The sequence below is a fragment of the Lemur catta genome, chromosome 12 (genome assembly GCF_020740605.2).
Source record: "Lemur catta isolate mLemCat1 chromosome 12, mLemCat1.pri, whole genome shotgun sequence".
NCBI lineage: Eukaryota > Metazoa > Chordata > Mammalia > Primates > Lemuridae > Lemur > Lemur catta.
Genome location: NC_059139.1, coordinates 14,157,845 through 14,177,128, shown reverse-complemented (window position 1 = coordinate 14,177,128; position 19,284 = coordinate 14,157,845). Strand labels below are relative to the sequence as shown.

At 35.3% G+C, this 19,284-nt stretch overlaps 1 protein-coding gene across 2 annotated transcripts in view; it reads left to right on the top strand.

The window, feature by feature from the left end:
* The window catches only part of CDH12 (cadherin 12), a 351,941-nt gene that overhangs the window by 109,061 nt on the left and 223,596 nt on the right, over window positions 1-19,284 (top strand). Inside the window, exon 2 of one of the 2 annotated variants that reach the window (XM_045566578.1) lies at window positions 2,541-2,957. In XM_045566578.1, coding sequence (XP_045422534.1) covers window positions 2,727-2,957 — 231 coding nt within the window. In that variant the 5' untranslated portion in view covers window positions 2,541-2,726. Of the gene's footprint in view, window positions 1-2,540; window positions 2,958-19,284 lie in introns of those variants that run through there. The other variant, XM_045566579.1, reaches the window with a different exon arrangement.

Genomic DNA, 19,284 nt, shown 5'->3' with positions numbered 1-19,284 from the left:
ATAGAATGTCTTTTGCTCTTTTGGGTAGATGCCTAATAGTGCTATTGCTGGACATAATGGTATTTCTATTTTTAGCCCTTTGATGTATCTCCAAATTTTTTTCCACAGAGTTTGCACTACTTTGCAGTCCCACCAGCAGTGTAAGTCTCTCCACATCCTTGCCAGCATTTGTTGTTTTGGGATTTTTTGATAGAGGCCAATCTCACTGGAGTTAGGTGATATCTCATTTATGGTTTTGATTTGCATTTCTCTAATGATTAGAGATGTTGAGCTTTTTTTATATGTTTCCTGGCCATTATTCTGTCTTCTTTTGAAAAGTTTCTGTTCATTTCCTTTGTACATTTATTGATGGGGTTGTTTGGTTTTTTCTTGTTGATTTTTTAAAGTTCTAGATAGATTCTTGTTATCAGCCCTTTATCAGATGTGTAGAGAGCAAATATTTTATTCCATTCTATAGGCTGTCTATTCATTCTAATTATAGTTTCTTTGGCTGTGCAAAAGCTTTTTAATTTGATCAGATCCCATTTATTTATTTTTGTTGCTGCTGTGATTGCTTTGGGGGTCTTCTTCAAAAATTCTTTGCCTAGGCTGATGTCTGAAAGGGTCTTCCCAAAATCTTCTTCTAGAATTCTTAAGGTTTTCTGCCTTAGGTTTAAGTCTGTTATCCATCTTGAATAATATATATTTATTTAGCCTAATGTATGCAAAGTATTATCATGTCAGCAAGTAATGAATATAAAAATTAAGATATACATTTTTTTCTTTGTACTAAGTCTTTAATATTCAGCATATAATTTAAAAGTAGACCACATAATGATTACAAATCGTCAAATTTTAAATAGTTTCTTATAACTAGTGGTTTCCATATTGGAGAGTGTAGGTCTAAGTTAACTTTATATGACCATTAATTTACAAGAATGAAAAGATACAATAAAATATGTACTATTTATGTTTTGGTCAGTATCTAACAGTTATAATCCTTCAGACAGTAGAAAAATTTTTGTACTCTGTTTTATTTATTTTTTTAGAAGAGCCCTTATAGAATACGAGTATAACTTTTGGACACCCCTCATCTTATCTCAGGTATGGAGCACTGCTCCCACATTAAATGTTTAAATTTGAATATTTGTGAAGAATTATACATTTTTATTATGTTAAACATAACTGAATAAGCATTAAACTGGATTACAGCTGACTGGTTGACAAAAGTGCCATGTTTTATGGACATATAATTAAACACGTATTGATTTGGGTTTTAGTTCTATTGTTATGGAGGCTTTATATATATTTTTCTGGCTTCTAACATTTTTGGCCCTAGGAAACCTCACAGGCTCTGAGCATTGTGCCCTTACTGCCAAATGTGTAAACACCCTGGCTCAAGCAACATTTTCCCTGCGCCTGCTTACAAACTGTAGGAATGGTTCCATTCCTTTAGCTTTCAGTGTAATTGTCACTTACAAAAGAGTTTTTCGGTAACTTAAGTTTTACCGTCAGGATGCTCCTGTTTCCTTTTTTTCACAGTGGCATAATTTGCCCTTGTTTATTTGTTTGACTGTTTATTTTCTCTTTCTGATTTTAGAGAGACAAATATTGTGCCTTCTTTCTTATCTACTGCATAATTAAGGACCTAGTACATTATAGACAATGAATATTAGATAACAGAACTTAAAAATTGCTTGTTATAAGGAAAAGTTGAAAGCTTATTTTACCTAAATGCAGAGTATAGGTTGTCCATCTGATGGGGATCCAAGATTTCTCTGAGCTGTGCAGCATCTACAAAGCCATTCTCATATAACCAGTGCTTCTAGCATAGCAAGGCTAGAGAAGCATTTTTTTTTAATTTTAAGCTTATATAGCGTTATAGTTATTTGACATTTTACCAATCACTTATATTTTAGTAAGATCATTTACTTTTACATTTAGATATTTATTTTGTTGTTTCCTGGGTAGTCTGCATCTTTCTATTCTTTAACTTCAGGGACTTTTTTGCTTTTTAAAATTTTTCTTTTTTCTTTACTCTCCACATTTATGGTTCTTAATCCTGGTCTATTTTGATCCCCGCAGGGAATATTTGACAATGTCTGGAGATATTTTTTTGTTGTCATACTGGGTGTGGGACATACTGGGTATGTTACTGTCATTTATTAAGTAGAAGAAAAGAGTGCTGCTAAAAATCTAAAATGTACAAAATAACTCCCCAGATCCCTAAGATGTCCATAGTGCTGATGTTATAAAATCCTATTCTAACTTAATATTTCACCCTAAAATAGTAATCTGTGTTCTTGCCTTAAAATGATTCCTAAGTTATATGAAATTTGCTTTTGTTTACAATACATGTTTTGCTTCATTGTAACTAATTATTTTTAAGTCTGTAAAAAACTTATAGTCAAAAAGTTGAATAGCAGCGACCATTTAGCAGTATCATTCTTTTAAAGTCTTTCCTCTGTTTCTTTAACTGTTGGCAGATATAATGAATGTTTTGATGAATACCATCATGTAATTTTATTAATTAAATGTATCTTTGTTAATCTATTTTATAGGTCCCTTTAGATGGAATATAATGCAGCAGAAGCCTTTTCATCAAAAGGATTAATGCCTGTGTTGTCATTTCTGCAATAAAACAGGAAGCTAAGTGGTGGAGGCCACATACACTTCAAACCTGGATTCCACAATTCTACATTAAGTGCTGGAGTTTTTATCACTCTGCTGCAGGAAAGCCTTTGCCAATGCTTACAAGGAACTGTTTATCCCTGCTTCTCTGGGTCCTGTTTGATGGAGGCCTCCTAACACCACTTCAACCTCAGCCACAACAGACTTTAGCCACAGAGCCAAGAGAAAATGTTATCCACCTTCCAGGGCGACGGTCACATTTCCAACGAGTTAAACGTGGCTGGGTATGGAATCAATTTTTTGTGCTGGAAGAATACATGGGCTCCGAGCCTCAGTATGTGGGAAAGGTAATGGCGTGTTTCTTTTGACAACCACTTGATAGGAAGGGGGAATATGCATTGTGTGTTGTGTATGGATGTTTTGCACAGGAGTTGAACAAACCAGTGACTAGAACACTGGCATTGAAATCCCAGCGACCTGGTTTATCTTCCTGACTCGATGGCCCGGGTAAGCTTTGGAATATCATTAATCCCCTCTTTGCTTCAATTCTCCCTGATTATTTTAATGAAAGAAGTATATTTTTTGTTTCTATCTTTGACATTCTTTGCTGAAGACATGAAGTTAAATATGCAAATGTCATTAAGTATAATTATAAGCATAGTATAAGGGTAGTTATAGAATATTATTGCTCACAGCCAGACTGGAATTGTTTACCAACAAAAAACACAGAGAAAAATCACCAGGCGTAAATAGTATAAACTAATATTGGCAGTGTTATTTTATTTATTTATTTATTTATTTTTTGAGACAGAGTCTCACTCTGTTGCCCAGGCTAGAGTGCCGTGGCGTCAGCCTAGCTCACAGCAACCTCAAACTCCTGGGCTTAAGCGATCCTCCTGCCTCAGCCTCCCGAGTGGCTAGGACTACAGAAGTGCGCCACCATGATATTGGTAGTCTTAAAGGACCAGGATGTATTCTTTCCCCTTTCCCCTTAAAACATGACGTACCATTTTTATTACAGTTCAGAAGTATTTGATTTGTCTTGTTTATGCTTTATAAATAATTTCTTTATTACATGTTTCACAAGCTATTTATAAAGCTATTTATGGCTAAAGTAATAAATGTTGGAACCCAAATATGTATGCAATCTTCAACATAGCACGCAATTTTTAAACTTTATTGAAAGTTTATAGAAATTGAATTTTTTATACAAAATTGTTGATGGCAATTGTTTCAGAACACTTATGTTTTCCTGCTTATTTTTCTCTCATAAGAATTTTCACCTATGTCTAGAATAGATAGAACTTATCTATTAGACCAAAAAAGTTTTTTCCCCCAAAAAATTTTTAATTTATTTTGATATTGTGGATTTGTTTCTAAATTTTCTAAAAGATTTTTGTCATGGGCTTTATTAAAAACATATATGCTTGAGAACAGTTTAAACTAATTCCAAAGGCAGAAATGGAAAACCATAGTAGGAAGAGTATTTGGAAATGAACACAGAAGATTACAATTCTTTACCATTATATCCCATCCACTTTCTAAAAAGAGAAACATGATGGATCTTATGATTCCAATGTTAAGTCAAAGGAAGCATATTCATTCAAGATGTAAATTCTTTGTACCACATTTTTTTTTAATTTGCTTTGTGGAAATGTATTTAAAGGATGTTGAAGGATACAGTGAAGAAGGTCTTTCAATAGAAATTTCATTGAAAACAAACATACAGCCAGGGTTGCCACTAGGGCATACAGGGACCCAGGCAAATATTATTTTGCAGGGCAATTATCTACATATAAAAATTGAGTCACCCCAAACCAATCTGTGAGTACCATCTTGGCAGTCCAATTTCCAGGATCTTACAAAAAATAAAATACTGTGCCCTTAAGCAGGACCTATCTCTTTCATATGGTGCCTACTGGGAATCAGGGTGTGGGCGTGTGGCCCTGGTACAACCCCACATTGCAATCCCTGGAGCTCCACAGGGCATCCATGAACCCACAGGTTGTGTCAAAGTGAGCCCAAAATGGGAAAAACGGACGGCGGGGCCTAAACACTTCCAGCCCAGACCAGGGAGCCCTGATTAGGATTCCATTCTCAGGCTGCTCACAGATAGCCAAGGACACAAGAAGGGTCTTGGAAAATATTGAGGAAGACACTGCAAAGTATAAAAGTCCTCTGAAATTCCTGCACAAAGCTTCCGCTTATATAATTCCTCAATATGATCGTGGAATATAATAATCACTAAAACATTTGTAGGTAAGATAATTTCATGTACTTCTGGTACACTTGTTTCTTTTGATTTAATTTAAGAATGGAGTTTGAAATCCAAGATAAATGGAAGACAGCATAGCTCTAAAACTCTGCTTCATATATATTAATATTAGTTATCTCAATCAATTCTATTTATTATAGAAGCTATATATCCTATTGAGGTTCCTGGCAAATGCCTGAAGAGAAGATATTCTCTGTATTTGTTTGTTTGAGACAGGGTCTCACTCTGTTGCCCCAGCTAGAGTGCAGTGGCATCATGATAGCTCATTGCAACCTCAAACTTTTGGGCTCAGATGATCCTCCTGCCTCAGCTTCCTGAGTACCTAAGACTACAGGCATGCACCACCAAACCAAGATAATTTCTTTTTATGTTTTTGAGAGACAGGGGTCTCCTATGTTGCCCAAGCTGGTCTCGAACACCTAGGATCAAGCGATCCTCCTGCCTTGGCTTCCCAAAGTACTGGGATTATAGGCGTAAGCCACTAAACCCAGCCTATTCTTTGTTTTTGATTTAAGCAGATCCATAGAATTTAGTTTCTAGATTTGGAGGTAATAAAGATGACATTAAGTTGAAAAATTAATGAAACTTACTCTTATTTGACCCTAGATAGGGTAATACTTCACCTCCCGGTGGATATAAGTAAAAAACAATCTGTGAGATTGCTTATGCAAGTTCTTGTCTAATACTTTGAAATTCCACCTTTGTAATTACTGTGAAAGAATGGAATTCATCCAGTTCATTTAAAAGTATTTATAAATATGATTAAAAAGATACTACCTAACTCCAGAGAGAATGGCTTTTATCAAAAAGTCCCAAAACAATAGATGCTGACGTGGATGTGGAGAGAAGGGAACACTTATACACAGTTGGTGGGACTGCAAACTAGTGCAACCACTATGGAAAATAGTATGGAGATACATTAAAGAACTAAAAGTAGACCTACCATTTGATCCAGCAATCCCACTATTGGATATTTACCCAAAGGGAAAAAAAATTGTTTTATAAAAAGACACGTGCACTCAAATGTTTATAGCAGTACAATTCACAATTGCAAAGATGTGGAAACAACCTAAGTGCCCCTCAATATATGAGTGGATTAATAAAATGTGATATATATATATATATACTGTGAAGTACTACCAAGCCAGAAAACAAACAAACAAACAAACAAACAAACAAAAAACAATGAGCTAATACCTTTTGCAACAACCTGGATGGAACTGGAGACCATTCTTCTAAGTGAAGTATCACAAGAATGGAAAAAAAAATACCACATGTACTCACTATTAAATTGAAACTAATTGATCAATACCCATGTGCACATATAGTAGTAAAACTCAACGGAAATCAAGCAGATTGGAAGGGAGTGGAAGAGCAGGGTAAATTCACACTTAATGGGTACAATACACGCTATCTTGGTATTGGACACGCTTGTAACTTTGACTCAAACTGCACAAAAGCAAATCATGTAACCAAAACGTTTATACCCCCATAATATTCTGAAATAAAAAAATATACAAATGAGTATTTAAAAAATAACAAATAAAAAATGTATAGGCTGTACTAAGAACATGGACTAGAGATTAGCAGGGTAGATAAGGAAAAAAAATCCAGAAACTCTGGACATAGAATGTCTCCATGGTTTGTCTTATAGGACAGTCAGGATGAGGATACACCACAGTGAAACAGACAAGAATCTAAGTACTGAGATAAACAAAAGAGAAATTGGTTTCAACCTTCTTTAAAAGGAGAACAGGTGAATAAAGAGGCATATAGGTTCATAGTTATGATTAGACTGTAATATTTTTGCCATTAGACGATAAGTACCATGAGGGCAGATGTAAGTCTGGCTTATCTATTAGAATGTTCCTGAGACTAGCACAGTGCCTGATGCACAGTTGACATTTAACTAATACCAGCTGAATGAATAAATAAATAAATAAATAATGTTGATTCATATTCCTCTGCTTTTAAACATCCATCTAGCATGCACAAAGCATTTTCTATATATATATGAGTTTTACATAAAGAAATTAATGTGTAAAGCATAAAAAATATGATTAAAAAGTGATGGATACTTCAATTATCCAGATTTGATTAATATACATTGTATGCCTGTATCAATACATCACGTGAACCCTATAAATATATACAACTATTATGTACTCATGATAATTAAAAATAAAAATTTAAAAATTTTTTAAAAAGGTGTACGTCTAACATCTAACCTATTATCACATTTAAAACAGCATTATTTCCACCGGTACATGGCTCCACATTGGTAATGAATAATGAAAACCCATGGTTCTTAAACAATGTATGTTTCTAATGCAAATGAAACAACAGTTGCCAAGATTTCTTTTCCACAAGGAAACTAATTAAAATTTAATTAACTCTGTCTTGATGCTTCTAGATTTGAGAATAGAAATATGATAACAAGGGGACCAATTCAAACCATTATATGACTATGTAAAAACATTAAGTATATTGGTACTTCTGCTCTTTCTAGCAGGGCTTTTAGACTGCTCACAGAAAAGTAAATTACTGTAAATAATATAGAATTCAAGGCTAAGGAAATAGACAAATACAAAAGAGCCTAGCACAATAATCAACTGACTGCAGTTGAAAACTTGCACGATTGAAAATCCATGTATAACTTTTGACCCCACAGAACTTAACTACTAATAGCCTGCTATTGACCAGAGACTTACTGATACTATAAATTATGAATTAACACATATTTTGTATGTTATATGCATTATATACCATAGTCTTACAATAGAGTAAACTGGAGAAAATATATGTTAAGGAAATGATAAGGAGAAAAAAATATATTCACTATTTATTAAGTGGAAGTGACTCATCACCAATGTCTTCATCTTTGTCATCTTCACATCATGTAATCTGAGGAGGAAGAGCAAGAGGAGGGCAAGGGACAGTCTTGCTGTCTCAGGAGTGGAAGAGGTGAGAAAAATCTATGGATAAGTGACCCCCACTGTCCAAACCTCTGTTGTTGAAGGTCAGCTGTACTATCTTGAACTTCAAATTTGACTTTCTGTCTTTTTTTAAAAAGAGCATATATGGAAAAAATTAATTTGTATAGTTGCCATTATTGAAAACTCCACTATTTTAGGGAAAAATTAAATTTTCTACATTCAACTCTAAAATAATGCCCTCATAGAAATTTATAGAGGGGACCCTGAGTTACTTAGTGGACAGGAGCCTCAACAATCATTACATTTAAAGGAACAGATTTTAATATTGACAACTTTTCTAAAAAGACAAAACTGTGATATTGCTCATAATGATGATTATTAGGCCATTAAATATGAAATGTCCAATTTCGAATCAAAAGTGTAGTTTATTATATCTCAAACAAGAAGCAGTACAATTAATCAAAGTACCTTAATGGTAGCTGGTTTATGCCAGCAGCAAAGAAGCCTAGAGAGCAAGTGGCAATAAAATAATGAAAGGCGTTTTCCACAGCTTGTTGAGAATTGAGTAATTTTCCTTGCAAGAAGTGATCCCAAGCCTGGAAGTAGTGGTAATCAGTTGGTGCAAGGTCTGGTGAGTGTGGTGGACGACAGAACGTTTCCAAGGCCAGCTTCTCTAGTTTAAGCATCATTGTTTGTGAAATGTGGTTGAGCATTGTCTTAAAAGAGGATTGGCCTGTCTTTATTGACCAGTCTCAGCTGCTTAATTACCAGTAGCCTCATCATTTCAATTGGTTGCAGTAGACATCTGCTGTAGTCAATTGACCAGGTTTCATGAAGCTGTAGGGGATAAAACCAGCACTGGAGCACCAAACAAACACCATTAGGTTTTTTGGATGAATATTCGGTTTTGGACTGTGTTTCTGCACTTCATCATTATCCAACTATTGTGCCAAATGCTCGTGATTGTCAAAAAGAATCCATCTTTCATCACGTGTAACTATATGGTGTAGAAGTGGTTCGCCTTTATGTCGTGACAGCAAAGAAAGGTAAGCTTTGAGATGATTTCTCTTCTGACACACTTTTAATTCATTGGTTACTCATCTATCCAGCTTCTTAACCTTGCTGGTTTCTTTCAAATGGTCCAATATTGTTTTAATAGTAATGTCAAACCTTGCTGCTAATTCACGCATAGGTTAAGATAAGTTTGCTTCCACTACAGCTTTCAGCTCGTTATCCACCTTGGTCTCAGGTTGCTTATGTGACTTATATTCAAAATTAACATCACTGATATTTCAAGCTGTCTGTGCTGCATTTGTTCCACAATGGAATTCATATTCAAAAATAACACAAATTTTTGAGATATCCATTACTCTAAAAAAAAATTTTGAAAGGTAATCACAAGCCAAATCATGTGTTTGAAAGACTGAGGATATACCTTCACAATAAAAGTAAAACAAGTGAAAAAGTGAAATGTCAGAGATTATCAACTGTCAAACTTAGCACTTAAGGAAATTGGACATTTCATACTTAATAACCTATTTTTTTTTTTTTTTTTTTTTTGCTTTCTATACAAAGAAATCACAAGGGTATCTGGAGGTAAAGCCAATGCTTTCCTCAATTACACATTTTGGATTTGCTACAATACCTGGATTAGTATAAGTTTCCACCCTGTAAAGCAAGAAAGAAATTCATTTGATCTGCAAAGATTTTTAATTCAGATGTTAACAATTGGCTCAAAGTAACCAAAAGCAAAAAACCTGTATTATCATAGACACTAAGATAAAAATGCATAAGTGTGTATACATTCAATAAGTTGGATGCTTAGACCAACATAGATAATTGTATGACTATGTCCGTGTAATATGAAATTTTGTCATAGCCTCAAAGCTGTGCAGCAAGAAAATGCTACCTATTTTATCCTCAAAGAGTAATTTAGGAAATTGAATTGTCATTTCAGATAAATTGTAGTTAGCAGCAATTCTTAAATTTAATTCTTAAGTCTAATTTGTTTAAAAGGGAAAAAAGATTAAAAATTGAAAGATATATAAACCCTAGTTTCAGAGGCATCCATTTATTCAACATATTTTTGTTGAAGAATGCATTATGACTTGAGACAGATTGAGCCTGGTGAGGATGAATGTTAAGTATGAAAGTCTCTAGACTTGCAATTATTAAAGATAAGTTTTATTGAGAGCTTCCTTTGGGCACTGTTTTAATTGCTTTACAGACATAATCTTCAAAACAGCAGTATAAGGGATATTACTGTAGCCCTAATTTACATATCAGAAAATTGAGGCACATGACAGTAACTTTCCCATGACCCAATATCCAGTGAATGCTGAAGTAACATGTTAAGACAGGTAGCCTAGCTACATTGCACCAGAAAATATCACAGTTTATTACCCTTTAAGGCTCTTAAGTACTAATAGTAATTTCAATAATCTATCAAAAGTACTATAATGGAGATACTATTAGAGGCTTTGACAACACCAGAAGGTCTATGACTATGTCCAGAAGATGGAGGAATCCAAAAAATCCTTCACAGGTGATGAAGCACCTGAGTTAAGTCTTGAAGAATGATTTGATTTTTCCAGAAGAGTTAGTCTTTGGAAAAGTTTTCATAAGCACTGAAGCTTGAAAGGTCAAGGTGAGCCTAGGTAATCATGTTTCAGCATAGTCAGAGTTCAAAGCCAACTGGTTAGAGTAGGCAAAAATAGAAAAGTGTGGGAAGGCTCAATTCTGATATCAAAACGAGTAGTATTTGTTCTTAAGGGTGTTAAGACCCAGAAAACTGTCTTGTTTGAGGTTTAATATCAATGGAATTGCATTTCTAGAATTATCACTCAGACAACCAATTAAAAGATGCATTGGCAGGGAAACAGGTATAGAGATGGAGAGCATTTGTAGGAGAAGATTATAATGGGCTTGCATAGGATGTAATGAAAGAAATGGGATATTAAAGTTGAAGATTTTTTTTAATTTCAGAATATCACAGGGGTACAAATGCTTTGGTTACATATATTGTCTTCACACCACCAGAGTCCCAGCTACAAGCATGCCCATCCCCCATAAAGTGCATCTACACCTGTTAGGTATGAATTTGCCCATCCCCTCCTCCCCCCACCCACCTGCCCCACACCTGATAAATGTTACTTCCATATGTGCCTATGTGTTGATTGATTAGTACCAATTTAATGTTAAGTACATGTGGCGGTTTGTTTTTCCATTTTTGTGATACTTCACTTAGAAGAATGGGCTCCAGTTCCATCCAGGATAATACGAGAGGTATTTTGCCATTTTTTTTTATGTCTGAGTAGTCCTCCATAGTATATATATATATATATATATATATATATATATATATATATATATATATATACCATATTTTATTAATCCACTTGTGTATTGATGGGCACTTGGGTTGTTCCCACATCTTTGCAATTGTTTGAGTTGTGCTGCTATAAACATTCAAGTACAGATATCTTTATTATAAAATGTTTTTTTTCCTTTGGATAAATACCCAGTAGTGGGATTGTTGGATCAAATAGTAGTTATACTTTTAGATCTTTAAGATATCTCCACATTACTTTCCATAGAAGTTGTACTAGTTTGCAGTCCCACCAGTAGTGCATGAGTGTTCCTATCTCTCTGCATCCACGCCAAACATTTATTGTTTTGGGACTTTTTGATGAAAGCCATTCTCACTGGAGTTAAGTGATATCTCATTGTGGTTTTGATTTGCATTTCCGTGATGATTAGAGATGTTGAGCATTTTTTCATGTTTGTTGGCCATTAGTCTATGTTCTTTTGAAAAGTTTCTCTTCATGTCCTTTGCCCACTCTTTAATGGGGTTGTTTGATTGTTTCTTGCTGATTTTTCTGAGTTCTGTAGAGTTGAATATTTGAAAGGTAGAGAGATTAAAAGAATTCAAGATCCATTTCTCATGGGAACATAAACTATGAGACAGAGTAGAGAAAAATTGTGAAGGAAAAATCTGCAGAAATTAGTGGATAATGGCATATAAAGAGTAAAAGAGAAAGAGAAGTAAAAATGATACAGATTTCTGACTTCTGTTTTATTAATATCCTTTATAGATTTGGGACTAGAATAAGAAATAAGATGGTCAATCCTTAGTTACTTAGAAGTACTCAAGTAACTTATATCATAGATATTTAGATACATTAATCTGGTACTCAGAACAGAGTAATTGGTATACAGGTGATAGTTAAAATCAAATAAATGGATAATACACTCTAGGAAAAATTATACAGAAGGCAAAAGAACCCTGATTTTTAATTTCAAAGCTGATGAGGAATTAGATAGATATAATTAGTAAGAAGTAAAAGGCAAGCATTAGATAATGTTATGGGAGATAAACCAGGAAAAATTTTAAGAATAGGAATGACAAAAGATGTTAAAATCCACAGGTCAAATGAAGTCTCTGGTGTTGGCAGATTAGCCCCTCAGCAATGGCTGTAGCCAGATCAGCCTTGGTGAGTGGAAGTCCACGTTACTAAGCCTCTGTATAACCCCATCCCTGCCACCATTTGCCACTTTGTCCATGAATCCATTGGATAATGGCAGGAGTGACTGGTGAAAGAGGCTGAGTGGTATCCACAGAATGAGTCAACCTCTTCACTTCATTATTGAAATCCTCCTCTGCTCATGTTACTTTTTTGTAAACATTCATCTATCTTCGTGTTTTTTGCATGGAGAGGTCTATCCATATACCTCTTGCTTATACTTTATTGTCACTAATTTTCCAATCATTTCCTTCCAAGTCCCTGAGCATCCAGCCAAATCATTGGCCATAGCCCTTGAATCAATATATAATCACAAGTCTGGCCTATTCTAATTCTAAGCAATATGACAAACCAGGAGTACTGCTCAAAGTTCTGCCAACTGGGAAAATTTCTCTTCACCACTGTCTTTCAAAGATGTTCCAGAAAGGCTGTTATACTGCAGCTGACCAATTTCTGGCGGTACCTGTCTACCAAGAACTATATGTAAGCCAGGTCCAAGTCTTCTTTTTGTCTGTCAGCTGATGCAGGAAATACATCATGAGGCCATAGATGAAGGCTGAGACAGAGAACACGGTGTAGCAGGAGTTAGGGACCCTGGGCATTTGGCCACTTCTTCATATAACTTACTTGTGCCTTCAGGGCCTGCTTAGACCTGACTTTGCATATACCACCTTTACCTGATGATGGAGTAGTGCTATGCATGCTCAACTCTGGGGCTTGCTGGGCCATACAGCACCCAGTTCATGATGGCCAGCTCAGGTCATATAAGTTTGTGTACTATGGTTAAGTGTTCAGTATTCACTAAGGCCCAGTAGCAGGCCATAAGCTGTTTCTCAGAAGGAGAATAGATATCCACAGAGGATGACAGGGCTTTCCCTCCAAATCCTACAGGCCTGTGCTGCAGTTCTCCAAACTGAACTAAGCAAAGACTCCAAACAACTTCTCTATCTACTACTGACACTTCAAGCACCATTGGATTATCTGGATCATATAGCCTAAGTGGCAGAACAGCTTGCACAGCAGCTTGGACCTAGTTCAGAGCCTTCTTTTGTTGTGGGCCCCACTCAAATTTAGCAGTGTTTTGGGTCACTCGATAGGCCAGAGTAACACACCGAAATGAGAAATATGTTGCCTCCAAAATAAAATAAAATAAAAACTCTCTGAGGTGCCGTGCCTTTGGGGAGGCTGTAGGAGGGGTCACATGCAAAAACTTATCCTTCCCCATAGCAAAGATATCTCAACATGCCCCACATTATTGGACCCCTAGAAATTTTACTGGGGTAGAAGGTTCTTGAATTTTTGTCAGATTTATTTCCTTCCCCCTTTGTAAGTAAATGTTTTATCAATAAGTTTAGAGTAGTCGCTACTTCTTGCTCACTAGATCCAATTAGCATAATATTATCATTGTAATGGATCTGTCTAATATCTTGTGAAGGAAAAGGTGATTAAGATCCCTGTGTACTTAATTATGATATAAAGCTGGAGAATTAATATGGCAATGAAGTTGTACTGCTGACCTTGCCAGCAAGAGGCAAACTGCTAATGATGGTCTTTACCAACAGAGATGGAGAACATTTATTTTCCATATCAATAGCTACATACCAGGTACCAGGGGATGAGCTAATTTGCTCAAGCAATGAAACCACATCTGGTACAACAGCTGCAGTTGGAGTCACCACCTGGTTATGATAATCCACTGTTATTCCCCAAGGTACACATGTCTTCTTCACAGTCCAAATACGAGAGTTAAGTGGGGGTGAGGTGGGAACCACCGCCCCTGCATCTTTCATCCTTGGTGGTGGCACTAATCTCTGCAGTCTCTCCAGGAATGTGTTACTGCTTTGGTTTATTATTGTTGTATCCAAAGGAGAGTTTTGGTGGCTTCTACTTTGCCTTTCCCACCATAATAGCCCTAACTCCACACATCAGAGAACCAGCAAGGGAATTCTGCCACCTGCTAAGCATATCTATTTCAATTATACATTCTCGAACTGGGGAAATATCCACAGAATGGGTTGGAGAGCCACTGGCCCCACTGTAAGACAGACCTGAGCTAATAAACTCCATTGATTACCTGGCCTCCATAAATCCGTATGCTATCTGGTGGATCTAGTGATCATTTGAGTCTTCTGAAATTAGCATCTATTCAGAGTCAAGGTCCAAAAAGAAAAATAGAAGTAACATGATAGCTACAATTGCATTGCAAAAATAACTTGTCTATTTGAAATTTCTTCTGTATTAACACTTAATATTAGGATGACATTTTGACCCATGTGTATAACCTTTAAAACCCAAGAAAAATGCAAAGCCAATTATGTAGCTCACGTCTATAATCCTTGGAAGGCTGAGGTGAGAAGATTGCTTGCGGCCAGGAGTCATGACCAGCCTGTGCAATATAGTGAGACCCCCATCTCTAAAAAAGAAGAAATTTAGGCATGGTGGCTCATGCCTATAGTCCCAGCTACTTGAGAGGCTGAGGAAGGAGGATTGCTTGAAGCCAGGAGTTTGAGGCTGCAGTCTGGGCAACAGAGTGAGACCCTGTCTCTAAAAAAGAAAAAGAAAATTGTATAACAAAATTATACTTTCATAGTTAAATATTTTTAATAGTTCAGTTCTCATGGTATAATATTTATCTACTTATTTACTTATTTGGTTCTTGAGTCATGTAGTTTTTGAGAAGCCTATAACGTAGCTTTCATTGTGCAATTTACTTTAAGTGTAAGCTTTTAATATCAGAGTGGTTCCTGTTCATTTGAGATTCAAGGCTCATAACACCAACTCAATCTTCACAGAAGTATGTCTCAAGCGCTGTATAATGTGTTTCACTACTGTCATTCAGATATAATAGTCTCCTTCTGAGTTGATAGAAATGGGAAAACTCACATCTTATTTTAACAATGCAGACAATAGGAAATCCTGACATTGCTTGGTTATTTCAAATCTCATGCATTTTCTTGACTCCTGGCTCTCTTACATATCTGAGAACTTTTGCAGTGTATTCAAGTGCCCTAAATCAAAGCTTTGTCTCTAATTCATTCTGCTGCCAAATGGGTTAACCTTGTTGCTCATCAAAGCATCTTTAGCCATCCACTTTTTCTTTAGCAAATGCTGGAAGGAGCCATTTTAGCTCTTTTTTACAGCCTTTTTAGGTAAGCCTGATATTTAAATGCACACCTGATTCTTAGACATATCACTGAATTTTATAGTCTCTCTCAAAACATGAGGTTATCTTTGAAATCATCATCTTTGGCTATGATTAGATAGCAATACAGTTAAGAGGAAAATTACTTGAAATGGAATTTGAACAAGGAAATGACACAATATACTAAAGTTCCTGTTGAATACTCGGTAACCATTGTATGCTAGTTCTCTCTCCTTTACAATTTATTTCTTGCTTGTAGTTGTTCCATAATATGCTTGTTATTTCCTAATAGGTATACCATAAAGGTTCAGTGTGTTTATTTTAATTGAATTGGCAAGACCTTGAGTGGAATTCAGCTGTCTTTAAATCAATATATGAATCACTAAAGCCAGTATCTCAAAAATAACATGAAAAACATTTAAGATTTGAGCACTGTGTTTTTCTTTTTCTCTTTTTTCTTTCTTCTTTCTTCTCCTCTCTTCATGCTCTTCTTCCATCTTATGTCTAATTAACTGTCAATGCTACTTTTTCTATTAAACACATCTGTGTATTATTCATGGATGTCTGCCTGACTGTAGTTACTTAAGCTAGGATAAGCTTTGATTCTAATTCCAGGCCTTATGATAATTTTCCAATGAAAGCACTTAAGCATGTGTGTGTCCATCCACGTGACTAACATAGTGGAGGATCACATACACAAATTATATTGGCACCAGAAATATTTTAAGTGCATTTGTCACAAACCACATAGTATAATTAATGTATGTGTGTATCTGTGTGTGCATGCATCAGGAATCCTTTCTCTGAAATATTAGGCAGATTTTTTGGAAGACAGTGTTCTCTGTGGGCTAATATTGTTGAAATTCTACAACTTGTATATTATACCAGGTAATAAGAGATAAGCCCCAGTAGAATGATTTGAGAAGAATCCTGGGAAAGTCCACTTGTATAAAAATATAAGAGAGAAAAATAGGCCGGGCGCGGTGGCTCACGCCTGTAATCCTAGCACTCTGGGAGGCTGAGGCGGGTGGATTGCTTGAGCTCAGGAGTTCGAGAACAGCCTGAGCAAGAGCGAGACCCCATCTCTACCAAAAATAGAAAGAAATTATCTGGCCAACTAAAATATATATATAGAAAAAAAAAAAAAAATTAGCCAGGCATGGTGGCGCATGCCTGTAGTCCCAGCTACTCGGGAGGCTGAGGCAGTAGGATCGCTTAAGCCTGGGAGTTTGAGATTGCTGTGAGCTAGGCTGATGCCACGGCACTCACTCTAGCCCGGGCAACAAAGCAAGACTCTGTCTCAAAAAAAAAAAAAAAAAAAAAAAGAAAAAAAATAGGGAGTATAAGGAGTGAGCTAAATGATAATGATTTCAAATTTAATGTTCTCGTCTTCTAACAACATTGAGCTCATGAATATGTATCATATGGTTATTCCACTCAAACCTGTACCTGAAATGTGAAAATATCCTTTTGGTAAAATTTAAACATAGTACATATATTTGAGAAACATTCTTCTTTCCTGACTTTGAAAAAAGTGAAACCACTGGTATAGAAGGCATCATCTATATATGTTTTATTGTTCATGAGGCACGACACAATTTATTGATACTGATATTTCATCAATATACTGTATAGCTAATATATGAAATTACTAATAGGAAAGCATATTTTTTCTACTCCTAAAATTTCCCATAAAGATTACACAAGGACATTTTCTATATGATATATATCAGTGTAACCACCTTAGAAGGGACTTTTAGTACATACTCATTATTAAAGAGTGCTGTTGCTTTTTGGTGTTTTATGTCAACTGTCAAGAACTGTCTTCCACAGTTGCATGGATGCCAGAAAAAGACATGAAATGCTTTGGTCAGAGAAAAGGAACCTTTTTCACTCACAGCACAGCAAGCAGCACAATCATCAGCATAATTAAGTCAGTTCCCATTTCCCCCAAGTAACATCGGGGCAAAGTAGGTAGGTCCAGATGGATGCCATTGCATGCAGAGGGTTGCATTACAGGAGAAGACCCCTGATAATTACTGTCCTTTATTTTGGAAAGAAACACTATCTTTTACTATCCAGTAAAAAATAGTGTCTGCCCTTTGCTTTGAGAGAAGACACAGCCTCAATTTTTCAAGGTCGTATGCTATATAAACATCATTGAAAATATAGTCTTGATAAAAGAAGATTCCAGGCTTTCTATACAAAACTTGTAGTAACATGAGAGACCTATGATGAATTGTCTTCTGACATTATATAGTGTGTTGATTTACTAAAGCAACACGGAAGAGTGTAGTGACTTAGTAAAATCAGAAGCAATTTGAATACCTTCCTCTGTCAGCTAAATGAATTGCTTAGTCAGTAGTTAAATGAGGGCTCCTTCTCTTTTTCTCTTTTGTTGTTTTTCTTTTTAAGTAACAAACAAAACAATCGTATTCTCCTAGAGCTCATATCCTTTTCCATTCTGAATCTTGGACTTAGAATTATAAATATAAAGAAGTGATGAATCTGAATATATGAAGTCCCAAGTCTATTCTCGGCCCTCAGTGATGCTGGTCGCTACAACTTAACTGTCTTCTCAATAAGTACAACCTTTACAGTGTACATACATGTTTTTCTCATCTAAATGATAGAAGTTAACTTATCTTTCAGCCACTGTATATGAATAATTGTTTGGAATAAGCCTCTCCATAATTAAACTGATAATCTCATTCTTTAATAGTTAAGAATTACTTTTTCTATCATAAATGGTAATTTAGTATAATAAAGAGTGGAAGCTTTATATAAAATTAAATTTTTCCTTATTTTTCTAAGTATTCAGTGCTATTGAATTTTGAAATAATGTGAGACAATTTGGAAAGAGTTACATGATTTTATGATATTTTCCGGCATCTACCATAAAGAATATGAGACTGTAATTCAAAATATTGTTTTCAAAGTTATGGGCATTAAAATAGTGCAATGATATTTTCCCATAATATATTAAAGACTATAAAAACAATTCTCTGTTGAGTAGACTTACAAACTGAGACACGCATTGATAGCATTGGAACTATATAGAATTGTAGCTGTGTTGACTATATCAGCTACTTTTGCAAATACGTTTCAAATTGTAAGTTTTGAAGCCATCCCTAAAGAACCAGTGTTACAGCTTTGAAAAATAAATAAATAAAACACAAGAAAAAGTAATTTTTCCCTTCGAATGTAACAATTTGAGCATCAACTAGGAGAATATTTAAACATATCTTTCTTATCCATTACATGATCATGATCACAGAATTCCTAAAAACACTCCCATTTGCTTCATAGCTGTTTGCATAAACAGAATGTTTTCCTTATGCCTACAGCTGCACTCATGTAGCGCCAAAGCAGCAGCACATGGAAAGTAACAATAGTTTAATTTCTCTCAAATGATTGGAGAAGCGTTCTCTTTTTTCTCTTCTTAAAGAATACGAGTTTCTGAACCCATTTAAAACCTGAAAATAAAAGTGAGATAGAAGATGATACATTAGGTGAAATATTTCTTTTCCTTCTTTCCTCTCTTTCTTTGTATATTAAAAACCTGCTTAAGAGACTGAAAGAAGGGAAAATTTAGGGGAAAAATAGAGGAGGCTATTCTAAGAGGTTAAAAAACAGTAGATATATATTAAAAATATACTAGATTTTTCTCTAGGCAGCATCATCAAATACTTTCAAAATTTCTAAATATATTTTTAAATGTGAAGAAATTACTACAAGGGATAGGCATTCATTGTGAATTTTTGCATACTACTTGATTCCCTAGAGGGCACAGAGATG